The sequence below is a fragment of the Prionailurus viverrinus genome, chromosome F1, assembly GCF_022837055.1.
Source record: "Prionailurus viverrinus isolate Anna chromosome F1, UM_Priviv_1.0, whole genome shotgun sequence".
Lineage (NCBI taxonomy): Eukaryota > Metazoa > Chordata > Mammalia > Carnivora > Felidae > Prionailurus > Prionailurus viverrinus.
The window spans coordinates 33,596,584-33,612,927 of NC_062577.1; the positions used below are offsets into that span (position 1 = coordinate 33,596,584).

The 16,344-nt window shown below is 35.6% G+C and overlaps 1 protein-coding gene across 2 annotated transcripts in view; it reads left to right on the forward strand.

Annotated features, from left to right (window-relative positions):
• The window catches only part of LOC125155553 (complement factor H-related protein 5-like), a 31,069-nt gene that overhangs the window by 14,373 nt on the left and 352 nt on the right, over positions 1-16,344 (forward strand). The window contains exons 5-9 of one of the 2 annotated variants that reach the window (XM_047840987.1): positions 74-256; positions 378-557; positions 4,985-5,161; positions 12,305-12,487; positions 14,997-15,179. In XM_047840987.1, coding sequence (XP_047696943.1) covers positions 74-256; positions 378-557; positions 4,985-5,161; positions 12,305-12,487; positions 14,997-15,179 — 906 coding nt within the window. The remainder of the gene's footprint in view (positions 1-73; positions 257-377; positions 558-4,984; positions 5,162-12,304; positions 12,488-14,996; positions 15,180-16,344) is intronic. The other variant, XM_047840988.1, reaches the window with a different exon arrangement.

The following is a 16,344-nucleotide window of genomic DNA, read 5'->3' on the forward strand; positions in this document are numbered from 1 at the left end:
AAAATAGTAACTCCACGTTTTGCCAGATTTATAAGACTATTTAAGCATTATTTAAACAATTTCTTTATGATAGAGCAAGTACAGTCATGTGGTCAACCCCCTCAACTCCCCAATGGTAAAACAAAACAGATAAGGAAAGAAGAATATGAACACGGTGAAATGGTGGAGTATGATTGCAATCCCGCTTTTCTAATGATGGGGCCTAAGAACGTACAGTGCATCGATGGAGAATGGACAAATCTGCCTACTTGTTTTGGTAAATAGATGTTAGTGTTTAAACACAACAGTTTAAACTTTGCACTTTTCATATGTATATATTTACATGTATATATTTGAAATATTTTAAAGTAAGCAGATCTTTTATTACATTTTCTTAGAACACGTGAAAACATGTGGATATGTACCTCACCTCAAGAATGGCTATGCCCAGCCCTCAGTCCCTCCCTATCGACCTGGTGTTTCTGTGGAACTGCACTGCAGAAATGCATATACAATGGTTGGAAATAATGTAATTACTTGTATTGATGGAATGTGGACTGAACTTCCCAAGTGTGTTGGTGAGAATGCATTTCTTAAGTTTGTATTTGATTGTTTATAATTTTTTAAGTCAATAAATATAGTCACACCAGCACATGCTGGTGCCCATCAGGTATTAAACAGGATATAAGATACTTACTAAGTTGTTTGCTCCTAATTACTTAAGAAAGTGAATTTGGAAAGATTTTCTTTGACCTATGAACACTGTGAAAAATTACTGAGATGCTAAGAGCTCTGTGAACCAGGAGAGTTGGGGACTTCTGCTTCGGAGTAGCATCAGATTGCTTTTCCTAGGTATCTACTGCTGGATCCTATCTTCACCATGTGATGGAGCTATGCAAAATGGATTTTCCTTAGCTTCTGGATAAGCCATGTTCTTTTAAATCTCTGTGCCTTTCCTCATTCGTGCCTTTGCTCTCTTCCTGAAATGTCTTTCTCCGCTGTAATCATATGCAAAACTATTCACCTTTAAGAGTCAACTCAAAATTCACTCACCTCTGTAACCTCTCCTGGTTTATTTTCCAGTACCCATATGCTCATCTCAAAATTCTAGTAGAATGATATAGCCTCTCCACTGTGTTGTCTGTACATTTATCATTGTCATGTACCTAATAGATACTTGTCTTCCCTTTAGATTATAAAGTGGCAGAATATCAGGGCTCATCTGTATGGACCCAATCTCTAATTCACTGCCTGAGTAATCATTCGCTTAGGTTTGCATAAAGTATTTTATGCAATACTTTATTACTTTATTTGCATAAAGTGTTAAGATTCTGTGTCAGTAACTCATTTCATAATTATTTTTGGTTGTTATCCCACAAGTTCCTCCTCTGGGGCACGGTGCACTTGGTATCAGCTCTCTTTTTTGTCTCACATACCCGCACTCTACCTTCTGTTGGTCTAGACTTTGTCATACACGTAGGAAGTCTATATAGACGCTGCTTGACATTTTAATTGAATTAATGTCTCAAAACTTGTCCTCATCTCTCCTCCTAGGGGTTCTAGATGAGAAGGCATAGCCAAGGTACTTTGATTCAATTTTTGGTTAAAGTTGAAAAAAATGGGGAAAAAAAGAATGCTGTAAAACATCTGTGTTACACTATTCACAATTGATATTTTTGACATTATTTGCTTTAAATATTTTGTAATAGAATAAATCATTGAAACGAAAACATGAAAGAAAAACGCGAGTATCCATTATCTTATCATCCTCCCAAGGGAAATTCCAATCAAGCAGAAAGTAGAATTTGTACTTTCCATTCTACTTTTTGATATATGTGTGTGTGTGTGTGTGTGTGTTGGAGGAAATTTTTGTGTTTTTTCCCCTAAGCTTATGCAAAATTATTGTCTACCTGCAAAGTGCTTTTTTCTTCAACATTGTAATTTTACTGTGTTGTAATCTACCTTGAGAACGTACCTTGCTTTATCACTTCATTACCCTATTGGAAATGGAAATTGTTTTTTTTTTTTTGGTCCTGGTATAAAAGACATGCTTCAGTGTTTCCTAAAACATACATCTGCAAGTGGAATTGGTATTGGATTGTAGATACTTTTGATTTTACAAGGTACTGCCAGATATATACGGAGACCTTACTCCTCTTGCCCTCACTTGATATTTTAATATTTTTGAACTGGCACCAAGACGGTGGGTCAAAATCATTTCTCGCATTTAATTTCATTTGTCTGACTGATAGTAATATTGAGTGTAAATTCAAGTATTTGTCGGTAGCTAGATTTTCTCTTACGTGCAATGAACATTTTTCTTTAACTTTGTGTTTTCTTTCTCCTTTTAAGATTTGAGTTCTGCATTAAATATTCTAATTACATTGCAAACGTTTTAAAGTTTTAAAGTTTTTTTTGCTTTATTTTCTCTATGATGCCTTTTTCATTGGAGGGTTTAGTTTAAACTCAATTGTCAATCTTTCTTTTTTCGACTGTTTGCATGTTTGTGTGTATCTTGTTTAGGAATCCCTCATTTTTTAGGTGCATAAATATATTCCCTTTTATTCTAAGGATTAAAATCTCATTACTAAGATTTATTTTTTTAATTTATTTGTTATATTTATGTTGTATTAGAGTACTTTTGTTTTGTGTCGATGTGGAAAACTATGTCAATACTAAGTGAATTGTGTGTTCTATTTTCTACTAATATTTATTTCCCCCATGCCATTTACTAGTACCCTATTTATATCTATTTCTAGATTATCTATTCTGTTCCCTTAACCTGTTTTTTTATAGTAATATGGAAAAAATCATTATTATTATTACAGCAATCTTTTTTACTTATAATCATTGCAACTATTCTTTAAAATGCCCGAATCTTTCTGTTTTATTTTATTTTTAATTTTTTTAATGTTTATTTTTGAGAGAGAGAGAGAGAGAGTATGAGCAGGGGAGGGGCAGAGAGAGGGGGAGACATAGAATCCGAAGCAGGCTCCAGGCTCCGGGCTGTCAGCACAGAATCTGATGCGGGGCTCGATCTCACAAACCATAAGATCATGACCTGAGCTGAAGTCAGACGCTCAACTGACTGAGCCACCCAGGCGCCCCTCTATCTGTATTTTAAAACTAAATTCTTTGATAATTCTCGTTCAATTTTGTTTGGGATTACATGAAATTTGTAAATTTGGCCAGAATTGCAATTTTATTTATTATTGATTCTTCCTCCCATGAATATAATGCATCAATCTATTTAGTCAGGTCTTATATTAAAATTTATATATAATAATATACATTTCTCATTAAAATTATTTCTAAATAAGCTTTTCCCTAAGTTCTTTGGGATTCTATTGATAAAATAAATGAGATCTTTTATTAATTTATATATTTGAAGAGTTATACTTTCTATATACAGGATTATATTTTATTTTGTATATTGGTTTTGTTTCCAGCAATCTTGCTAAATTCCCATATTAGTTCTAATAATGAATTTGGATATTTTATTTTTATAAATAATCACAACTTAATCTCTTTTATTTTATTTCTTTAGTTCATGAAACTATCTCTACATGGTCCAGAAACAACCACCAAAATAACAACCATGTAGCCTGAGTTCTATTTATGTCTGGGATATTTGGATTCTCCTCTTTGAGAAAGAGTTGAAGGCAGGACCTAGGAACTAGGCCTGATTCTTACTCTTCCTGTGCCTCTAAATCTTTTAACTCTATTCCAGATTTTCTGATCAGCTTGTCCATTTTCTTCCGCAGAAGTAGTGAAATCTATTTCAGGTTTTTCTATCAATCCATCAGGCTGTGTGCTGTGCTCTCTCAACTGCATTTAAGCAGTCTTGGGCTCTCAGCCATAATGTATAAGTATGTGCAAGTTTTGTCCTGATACCCTCAGATACTGTTCTCCTTCGTCCTATCTCCAGCAATCTCAAAATATGAAAGCCTTTCATTCTGAGCTTTAAAAACTGGCACTCTCTGTTGCTGTTCTTCAAGATTCTAAAGTGGAAAACCCAGACCCACTCTCTTCCCTCATTTCCTAGACTTTTGGATTATCAAGTGACCTACCCACTTCTGGTGATGAAAACTGTCGCTGTTGTGCTTCTTTAAGCCTGGCAGACACCTTGGCCACTGGCAATTCATGATGACCTACAGGGAGGGAATGTTTTCCAGCCCCGAGAGACTAGGCTCTGTTATAAAAAGGTGTAAATTGTATTTGCTCATGGTCAACAATTATTATATGAGGGAAATACAGATACCCAATCCCTAGCATCACATAGGGGAGATTTAGAACATGGATTAAAAAACACTTGGAAGAAAAGCAGTAGCAGAGCAATTCATGTCTCATTATGCCATCCTTGGACACCCTAAGGAAAGATTCTGTGATGAGCTACATATTTATGGACAAAAGGGAAGAATCGTAACAATAAAAACTATGTAGACAAGCATGTGGCCCATTGTGAATGCATGTTCTAAGGCTCAATAGTGTTGTTATCAGGGGGTTCTTCCTGTGAGCATACTCTGAGTTCTTGGGTCAGGGTCTTTACTGAGCTTCTGAAATGTGGGAGTAATTGAACCTCGAGGGAAATCCAGACTTATCTCTCCTAGTACTGTACTTCCCACAGATATGTGGTTATTTAGTGGGAAACAATCAGATACAACTATCTTTTCATGGCCTTTAAAAACTAGGCTGAAGTTTCATAAGGACTGTTCTCCAGTCAAAACCCTGGACCAGACTAATCCATCTTGCATTCCCATTTCCTAAGCAACTTTGACATATTTTTCTGTCATTCAAAATGGAACACAGCTTTTCATTTTGTTTCTCATTTTTTCAACAGCCAGTATAGCCTACACAATGAAATTAAGAGTAGTTTTATGTGATATGGCCTAAAGGCATCAAATATGATTTCATCATACCGCTAATATTTCAGATATTTTACTGAAATAATTGCTAGTTTCTGTTCAATATTCTGCTCATGTATCCATATTTTCCTTTTGAATAGCAACCGACCAACTTAAGAGTTGCAAAATACCAAATTTTTATCGAAGAAAACTGATAAGTCCGTGGATGCCTGAATATAATCATAATGCCAGAATAAATTACAGATGTTTGGGGAAGAGTGCACAGATGCAAATATCCTGCATAAATGGAAACTGGTATCCTGAACCAAACTGCAGAGGTAAGATTTGTTTTAGAGATATTTTTGTAAGAGAAAAAAACCCAGATTTTGTAGAACTTATTTCATCTTTATCAGAAAATTTCTCTTGTAATTAGCATGTTTTTAAATTAAATTGTTTGTTGCATCACATAAATTTTTAAGTTGATGGTGAAAATAGAAACTACTCACAACACTATTTTCAAATACTGTCACTTAAGAGCCCTTGACTTCTGGTAAAGGTGATGAAGTAAACCCATTTTTACTCTATTACAATCTCTTGAATGATAAAGGAAAAAAAAAAAAAGAACGGTAAAAATAGAACAAAAACTCAATCTTCAATGATATTGGGAAACAACTAAAACCCAAATGACACACTGTGAAGGTTAAACTAACAGACATGACAAAGTCTGGACCAAAAGTAGAAATTAGTCTGGGAAAAAAAATGATCAAGGAATTATTTTCCTAATATTAAATCTCACATTCTTCAAAGGCTTGTTTTCAAATTATTTAATTTGAGCAACAGGATTATAAATTACAAACAATTATAAAGTGGGCACCATATTAAATTAAAATAAACCAGGCATAGAAAAGATATAATGCTTACAGAGAAATAACAAGATAGAGAAAACAGAGTAGACTTCAGACTTCTCACCAGCAATAATATAAGAAGCCAGGATAAAATGGAGCAATATCTTCAAAGTTCTTAGAAAAAGTAATCGGTGGGGCGCCTGGGTGGCTCAGTTGGTTAAGCATCCGAATTCGGCTCAGGTCACGATCTCACTGTCCATGAGTTCGAGCCCCGCGTCGGGCTCTGTGCTGACTGCTCAGAGCCCGGAGCCTGTTTCAGATTCTGTGTCTCGCTCTCTCTCTGACCCTCCCCCGTTCATGCTCTGTCTCTCTCTAGCTCAAAAATAAATAAACGTTAAAAAAAATTAAAAAAAAAAAAAAAGAAAAAGTAATTGGCAACCAGTGTTTTCCATACCCAAAGTATTTATTGATGATTAAAAAATAAATACATGTTTAAACACAGGAAAGATGAAGGGAATTTACCACTCAAAATCATCCTTTGAAATAAATCATATGAAATATATATCAGCAAGATGAAATATTAATTCTTAACAAAAGAATGTGGTATTATCAGAAATTGTGAGGGTAAAAAGTAAAATATATTAAATTTAAAGAAGTAATAATTTCAAGAAGCTAGGGTAACTGTATTTTGTTTAAAACAACTAAAATGTTTTTATTTTTGTTAAATTTCTTTATTCAATATATTTTTATTTTTATGTAAGGAAGTGAAGTATTGCTCTGAGTGTTTCAACCATTTTAAAGCCTTTTCTGTGCCCATGTAATGTTTAAATTAATCTGTTATTGTGCATTAAATAATTCTCATAAGTTTCAAATATTAATAACCTATAGATTACTTTTTATAACCACAAAGAAATAATATTTAAAAGTAATAATAATATCTATCTACTTCCTTACCCTTCATTTTGTGAAATAATTCACTTCCAAATAAGCTAATAACATAGTGTTTACACTAAGAACTATAATTCTCAGAGCATATAGTAAAACCCCTTAGAGGCAACCTAACTAAAATTTAGAGTGAAATGTATAGCCTTAAAATAATAAGTTTGGATCTAGTATCTATCATCTATCTATCTATCTATCTATCATCTATCTTTCATCTATTATCTATCTCCCCTAGGCTAGGAAAAGTAAACTCCAGATATTAGGAGGCAAAATAATAAATGTAAAAGAAGATATGAATGAAATAGAATATTTTACTTACAGCTGATCTGGGAAATAACAATAATTTTATAAAGGTTAATGAGCAGACCTAGCTAATCAATTCTACTCTAGTCAAGAAGAATGGTGGGTAGGTCCAAATAAACATTTCTATAAGCCAAAATTAGATGAATATACAAATATAGGAAAAATAATATAAGAATACAGTTTTGAAAATAAAGGAGTTAAAAACATTAATTGAAAAGGAAAATACCATGAAAAGGGCATTTACAGATCTTAGGAGAATGCTGTTTCTGGAGATTTCCCTTAACCTAAGGTAGTTGTCTTGACAAAGTTCTAGCAATCCTGGATTTCAAGTCCATTTTTCCGTTGGAGTTATTTCACTCCCCACAGTTGACTTTTCATGGAAAGCCCTTTTAAGACAACCCACAGCTAGCCTTTACCTGTGGTTTCCATCCTAGCCATTGAGATTTGGAAATGGAAAATATCACCAGTGCAGGCATGCCTTTAGGTGTTACCAGACAGACTACTTCAGTTATTCTCAAATTTCAAGTGTGAGTCAGAAACTGTTCTTTGTACCATTAATTCCCTGGGAAAAGCAGTTGTATAGAAGCTTCCTACTTTCACTTGGCCTAAGCGGAATGTGATTTTACCCTTCTCTCTCCCATGATATAACATGCAGACAGCACCCTTTAAGGAAACCTTTACTACTGGCTCTTTAAAACTCATCCTTTTAGCCTCTCATGCGTGCAATACCAGTTTAATGGGAGCAGAGCATAATTTATAATCTCTTGGCATGTCTTTAAAAAGTTTTTCATTGGGGTGTCTGGGTGACTCAGTCAATTGAGCATCCCACTCATGATTTCATCTCAGGTCATGATCTCATGGCTTGTGAGACTGAGCCCCACGTCAGGCCCTGTGCTGAAAGCATGGAGCCTGCTTAGGCTTCTCTCTCTCTGCCCCTCCCCTGCTTGCATGCTCTCTCTGTTTCTAAAAAAAAAAAAAAAAAGTTTTTTATCATCTCATTTTAAATCTTGGTATCATTGAATTTGGAAGACCAGGCAAAGGAAAGAAGAATATTCTTATTTTAAAGCTTTGTGTTGCATATACAAACATGTATGGGTCTCAAAACATCATAGTTCATGAAAAAAGCAAGTTGCCTTACGATATGCTATAGTATAGCCCTTATAAATGCTAAAAAATAAATAAATTCACAGACACGAATTTTTCTTGTTTTCCAGATATCAGTAACATTGTCTTCTTCCTTTTCTTAATAAAAGAAACTAGATTCTGCAGCTGTAATAAAGTTCCTCTTGTGGCCTCACTGGTTTCCTCATTTTTCCTTCTACTTAATCACATATGTGTAATTTCTAGTTTTTATTTTCTCTAAACACATACATGTGAATCCACATTTAATATCCACAAGAGGAACTTTACTATAGCTGTAGAATCTAGTTTCTTTTATTAAGAAAAGGAAGAAGACAATGTTACTTATACCCGTAAAACAAGAAAAATCAAGATAAACTATGAAATTATAGGTTTTTTTTTCATTTGAGAGAGAGAGAAAGAAAGCATGTGTGAGTGGGCAGAGGGGCCGGGGGAGGGGGTAGAGAGAGAGAGAAAGAAAGACAGGGAGAGAGAGAGAGAGAGAGAGAGAGAGAGAGAGAAGAGAGAGAGAATCTTAATCAGGCTGGATGCTCAGCGCAGAGCCCAATGCAGGGCTTGATCCTATGACCCTGGGATCATGACCTGAACCCAAATCAAGAGTGACTGAGCCACCTAAGCACCTCTAAAATTATAGTTTTTTTTTCTTTTTAACAGTCTTATCAGAGAGCTAAGAAACCAACGAATTGAAATTCCAGAATATAATATGCCCCTCCAAGGAAAAAACAAGTCACATTGCTGCTTTTATCCTTCCTGGAACAGTGAAAGGATGAGAAAGCCACCAGAAACATAAACATAAATAAAATAGCAGAGGTTTTTTGTGGGTTTTTTTTTTTTTAACATTTATTTACTTTTGAGAGAGAGAGAGAAAGAGAGAAAGAGCACTAGTGGGAGAGGGGCAGAGAGAGAGAGAGGGAGACAATCTGAAGCAGGCTCCAGGCTCTGAGCTGTCAGCACAGAGCCCGTTGCAGGGCTCAAACCCACGAAGCGTAAGATCAATGACCTGAGCCGAAACTGGACGCTTGACCAACTGAGCGACCCAGGCGCCACAAAATAGCAGAGTTTTAAAAGAAAATTTACAAGTGGTATGAAGGCTAGCACAACTGTTAAAATTTCCAGAGTCCTGAAACAAACAACCAAAACATCTGTCAACCTTTTCCAAGTGCCCTGCTAAAGTCTGATGTTAGGGTTAGAAAATAAAAGGAAAGCATCTGGGAAATCTGTCTCCCTCTGATCCTCAATGTTGAGATGATTTCAGAATGCTCACCTCTCTTTTCCTGGAGTTTCCTTTGGAGTCCTGAGTTCCATTTCCATATTATATTTCCTGGTCAGTTCTTCATCTTGGCAAGATCGACACAAAAAATCTTGGGGAAAAGAAAATGGGATTATTGCTTTATTGCTGCTTAAATCCCAGAAGTTTTTTTGTGTAAATTTTTTCACTTCCTGACAACCCCCCTTCTCCTTTCCAGTCTACTCATACCCTTAACTCCATTTGGGGAAAAAATGTAGTTTGGGCCAAATGACAAAAACAAGACGTCCTGCCGCTCTCATTCCCCATGATGCTTTATGTTTGTCTGAGAGAGCCACTCAAGTGACTCTGGAATAAAACATATCTGCCTATATGGAGAAGCAGCAGCATTAAAAATATTACACCTTAATTGTACTTCATTATTAATCCTATTATCATATCATACACATTAATATCTATTCTGTATTGTTGATTTCACATCAGAACCTAATATGTTTGTGTATTAGAGAAGGCGGTATATAATGTACCATTCCTCCATTGCTGGTTGTCAGATTAGTGATAGTTTTAATACTAAAAATTCTATAAAATATACAGAACACATTAACAATGGTATTTAAAATCCCCAAATATTCGATATGGGCTAGATAAAAATCATAAACATTTGATTTATTGCATCAACTTGATTTTCTTAAAGGTTGTACTTATAGATAATAAAATTATATTTCCAGAATGAGGTAGAAAACTGAGGAGGAAGCTTTACTGAAAGCTGAAAGAAGAGTTTAATGACAATTTCGAGAAATGGTGGTAGGTGGCAGGTGGAGATTAGGTGAGGATATTATCAAGTGGCAAATATTTGTCACTCAAATTGCCAGACTTATTTTTTCTTTTTTTATTTTACAGAGAGAGAATGAGAGCAAGCGTGAGTGGGGGAGAGGGACAGAAGGGGAGAGAGAGAGAGAGAAAGAGAATTTTAAGGAGGCTCCACACTCAGTGCAGAGCCCAATGTGGGGCTCAATCCCACGACCCTGCGATCACGACCTGAATCGAAATCAAGAGTTGGACGCTCAACTGACTGAGCCATCCAGGCGCCTGCCAGACTTACTCTTAAGAAACACAACAAAGTCCTTCATTTTACAGACCAGGAATACAAGACCCCAAGAAGTCACTTAGCCAAAATCAAGACTGGAACTCGTTTCTTGGTTCTTATATTAGTGCTGTTTCAACTACACTATATCTATACTAGGTTGAAATTTCTAAAGACAATGTCCATACTTCTGTAAGGAAAGTAAGTTGGACAACTGACATAATCATGCATAATATTTTTACCTAAAATATAATAGCAATGATATTTGAATATTTAACTTGGTTAGTTGGGACTTGGTTTACATTTTTTTAATTATTATTTATATGTTTGAGATTACAGACAATGTCAACCTTCCTGTTTCCCTATATTGGGACTTCTAGGAGGTAAACAGCACATGGTTGCTGATTCCCAAGATTGGCATCACACACCTTGATGCTGGCTCAGTCAAGAGTCTTGATGAAATTCAACAAGTATTCATTCTTGTGACTTTGTATTTAAATAAAAATATTTGCACACCTAAACAGAAATGAATAAATGACACTACAAAATTCTTCAACAAAGGGGAAATGGGACACCCAAAGTAGGAAAACGTCTACGTAACAGAGCAAACTGCCCCATCTATCTATTGAATGTGTCTTATCTTCTTTTCATGTACTTTTCATAGCTTGTCCTCTGGCCTATGAGCCAGACGTCACCAACAGAAAATGTGCAATAACAGTAACATCAGGCTATTCTTTATCTTCTTTTGCAGAGTTAGTTATTGAGCCAAAACGGATAATTAAAGACTGATCCTGTTAAAGGTTGACTAGAATAATGATGACACTGGAATGAAATTCTTTTATGCCATATATTTCTTCAACCAATAAACAAATAGGGCAAGTCCTATAGAGCATAGAAATATGCATGAGTGGTCCCACCTCTCAGAGAACCCTCTGGGTTTTCACAGAAATAGCTTTTGTTTACAGCATTTAAAGTATAGAATTCTAATGTGCCTTCCTTTCATTGAAAAAATAAACCCAATATAAAATTCAGGTTCCAGGTAGTATGTGTGTTTTCACTGAAATTATACTGATCTTAGGTTCTATTCACATAATTTTGGAAATGTTTACTATAAATTATTAGTATATTTTTAAATGTAGTGAAACCAGGAGAGATAAGCTCACTCTTCTATATTGGTTTTAAAAGAAAGTAGTATAGTAGGAGATAAAAAATATGTATTAATGTCTTTGTAATAATTTTGAAGGGAAGTACCACTTTAGCAGCTTCTGTCCTGGGGTGGGGGGTGGGGAATGAACTGAAGGAGAACACTGTATGACTCCAGGTCAGGAGGTGGGACTGTGGCTCAGTTAATGATGTTTTGGCATCCACATTGGCCATTTAAAATTTATCCCTTAGAACACACCAAGCAACCAAAAGTAAGTTAATTTCTACTCAAACAGAAGCATTCTAATTACATTGATCACCAGGCATTGTCATGTTTAGAACAAAAGGCAAATCACGAAAGCTTTTATTGAGATCAAGGGTTAGGTTATTAAGGGAAGTCTTAATTGGTTCTCTCATTACAATTACCAATTTAATTTTTTTGTGTTCACTTGTTTGAATAACATGTACATAACTTATTTGAATCATATAAATTAGCTAGAAAAAACTAAAAGGGTTAATTTGTACAAGAGACAGAATAATGAATAGGAAATAGAAGGAACACCAGAGAAATTTTAGTCTGATCGTTGTACCCCAAAAGTGCTTATTAAACCTTAAACTATGTTAACATAAAGTACATTTGTCACTATAGCATCATGTATATACATAAAAATATACATATACACACAATTGTTATACTGAAATATACTGAAATATTATCTTGTTGAGCTGTTTTCTTTAGAATTTATTAATCAAATAAATTAATTCCAATATTTTTTAGGAAAAGAGACACAACTCTGCCCACCTCCACCTCAGATACCTAATGCTCAGAATATGCTAACCACAGTGAATTATCAGGATGGAGAAAAAGTAGCTATTCTTTGCAAAGAAAATTATCTACTTCACGGAGCAAGAGAAATTGTGTGTAAAAGTGGAAAATGGCAGTCATTACCACAGTGTATTGGTTAGTAGTTTATTTCTAAATAATGTTATTTAAAAAGTATTTACTAATCTTCTTTGCTTTATCTAAAGAAAAGGAAAAAGAATTTATGATTTATGTGTTGCACCGTATTTTGAAGCATTAAATTGTCATCTAGTTACTCAATTCTGTCACTTTTAAAAACTGTTTATGAGGTATTTACAACAGTGACCATATAAGAAAGAAGCTTGAGGTCTTTACTGGATATCCACTTTTATTAAGTGTATTTACTTGGTATGCAGCTTAAGATATAGAATGGGCAATTGGGAGTGGTCAGAGAGCTAGGATGTAAACTTGGTAACTGCTAGTATATAGATGATATCTAAAGCTACAGGACTGGATGGGATCACATGGAGAGTTCAAATGGCTAACAAAGAGAGGAGGTCGAAGGGACAGCCTTGGAGACTCTCCATTATTAGAGATCTGGGAAATGAGGAGTAGCCAGATAGTACCCAGAAAAACTAGGGAAGGCTGATAAAATGATTCTAGGACACAATTACATTGTGTGTGTTGGGGGAGGCGGGGTTCCCCCACATCCAACAAGCAACTCTTAGACACCTGCTAGGTGTCCTACAATTCAACTCAATTCTGACACTATGCAGGGATAGCATCAGATTTCTACAGGTTAAGAACTCAGTCTTAGAAGACTGCTTCTTGTATCCACTTCAGATGCCAGTCACACATCTAGGTTGCCATCTGTGTGTTTCTGACTGACTGGCTATAGCTTGGAGGTTCCCACAACCCCCCTCCTTGTGTTTGATTAATTTGCTAGAGCAGTTTGCAGAACTCAAGAGAAACATTTACTTACTAGATTATGGGTTTATTAAAAAAGTATATAACTCAGGAACAGCCAGACGGAAGAGATGTATAGGACAAGGTATGGGGAAAGGGCACAAAACTTCCATGCCCTTTCCAGCCACCACTTTTCCCACATCTCCATGTATTTACCAACCCAGAAACTCTCAGAACCTCGTCCTTTTGGGGTTTTATGGAGGCTTCATCACATAGGCATGATTGATTAAGCCATTAGCCATTGGTGATTGATTCAACCTCCAGCCCTTATCTCTTCCCCCGTAGATCAGGATGGGAATGAAAGTTCCAACCCCCTCATCACATGGTTAGCCCTCCCAGCAACCAGGTTATCCTCTGGTTACCTATGGGTCTTATAAAAGTCATCTCACGAACATAACAGAAGACACATTTACTTCTCTCATAATTTGTGAAATTCCAAGAGTTTTAGGATCTTTGTGCCAGGAATGGGGAATAATACCAAATATTTACCATAAATCACATTATCAGAGCTGGTATCCCAGAAGCAATATCAAGGACATACTTCAGAAGGACATGTTACACAATGTCATTCAAAAGGTGGGCAAGCATGTCAAAGACTACTTAGAACTGGACGAGATGACTGATAATTGAACAATGGATTTAGGTACCTAAAGTTATTGGTAGCTCTGCTTAGAGGTATTTCAGCACTGGGAAATACCTAATTGCAGTGTGTTCTAGAAAGAATGTGGGCTGATAAAGTAAGATCAGGGATGATAGGAAACAAGTAGATTTGCTCTAAAGGGACGAGAGAAATGAGGCAGTAGCTGGATATGGGATGTGGATAAAGGGAAATTTTACCTTACATTGTGACATTTTCAACACGTTTGCATGTTGATGAATGATTTGGTAGAGAAGGACAAATTGTTAATACAGCCAAAAGGGATGATTCATGGTCTTTGCTGAGTTTAATGGAGAAAGAATCTAGTGCCCACGTGAAAGAGTTCGTCCGAGAAAAATACAGGAAGAGTCACTCAATGAAACAATAAGTAGAAGAAGTTATTCAGGATAAGATTATTTATTTGGCCATTTCATATCTATATCCTTGGTGATATGTAGGAAGATAAATCAGTACAATGGAATGTATCCTAGCCATTCTTAACATGAAGTTGAAATTTTTATTGACAGAAAGATGCCTATGCTATTATTTGGCATTGGAAAATAAATGGAAGGCAGTATGTCAATAATTCATTTCACAGGTACATGCTACTTGCAGAAAGTAACAGTTGTCCCAGAGAATAGACATGGGAAGGGAGTTATTTATTTTTACCTTTCCTCTTTAAATAAAAAAATTTATGAAGGAGGTGGACAGTAGACCAGATAAGATTTACTTATCTGTTCATCACACGTTAAATAAAAACTATTCCTAGTTGCATGCCCTTATAATACATATGTACTCAATACCTAAGTTTATTTGACTTATGGGTGCCCTTATAATACGTGCTCTTATAAGATATATGTACTCAATACTTAAGTGTATTTGACTTATGGGTGAACGGAAGCACTATAATTTTTGGTTATCAGGTTATATTGTAAAAATTATATAATGAGTTATTTGAGCTCGCAGACATCATATTAAACATCGAACATATAATATAATTTATTTATACTAATTTACTTAAACTACATACCGGTTTTCTCTCAACACATAAATGTTATTTTCCAGAGTCTACACAATATTGTGGCTCCCCTCCACCTATTAGCAATGGAGATATCACCTCATTCCCATTAACAGTATATCCTCCAGGATCAAAAGTCCAGTACCATTGCCAGTCTTTCTACGAACTTCGGGGCTCCATAGATGTAACGTGCAGAAATGGACAGTGGTCAGAACCACCAAAATGCATAGGTGAGTTTGTCGTATTCTCCTAGAGTCTGAGATTTGATATTCATAGTAAAGCTCTCATGGACTAATTTCATAGGATGATTTTTACTTCAGTTCAGCTGAAAACCTATCTGACATGGATTCAAGCCACTCAGCGAGTATTTGGTGGAGCTAGGAATCAGACACAGCAATCTGGTTCCAAATTTCATGTATTTAAGCCTGAGGCTATGGTGGCCTCTCCTGTCTACAAAAAAGTCAGGGAGAAAAAAGATCAACCTCACTCTAACAGCAAAAGGACTGTCTATCATATGTCATCAGGAAAATACTTGCTAATGTACCTTAGAATCCTGGACATGGACAAATCTAGGTAGGAAAAGAAGTTCCTTATGGTCACCACTGCCTAGGATGGCTCCTCAAATTTAACCATGTGCTTATTTTTAAAACTCAGAACAATTCCTATATCAGAGATGATGGGCTATAGAGAACATGCTGCTTAGTACTGCTGGGCGTGCTATTTACTCAGGGGAATGTTACCTCTCAAAATGCTAAATTTAAAAATGAATGAGGGGACTTGATCATGGGGGGAAGGTAATACTGCTTTCCTACAGAAATCAATGTTGCATGAAAGTGACAACCCACTGATAATTACTTTGTGGAAAAGGAGCTCTAAATAAGAAATATAATAGCTAATATAATAGCTAGTAGAATTTTTGGTCTTATTGATAAATAATTACCTTCAAGAATATGTTAAGTGAATATTTTAAGAGATGGTTGGTTTTTATATATATTGTGACTTCTTCAGTCCACTTTCTGCACCGTATATCTGATAGACAGAAGTAAACTTATTTTTACTGTAATATTTAGTAAGATGTTAATACATCCGTACGCTCACACTATGCACGTTTTGGAAACAATGTAAAAGAGAATCCTGAGTTGGGAAAGGAGGGTGAATAACACTGACCCTAACAGAACATCTTAATTTAATACTATATGGCATGTGGTTTTTAGGCATGTAAAGCACAGTAATTGAGAGCACAGACTCTGAAGTCAAACTGCCAGGGTCCATATTCTGGTTCAAAATACTCATTAAGTTATGTGACCTTGGAGAAATTACCCAGTCTTTCTGAGCCCCCATCTCCTGTTATGTAGCTCAGGGAAATGATGCACAGTGTTTAGAGATAAGGCAAAG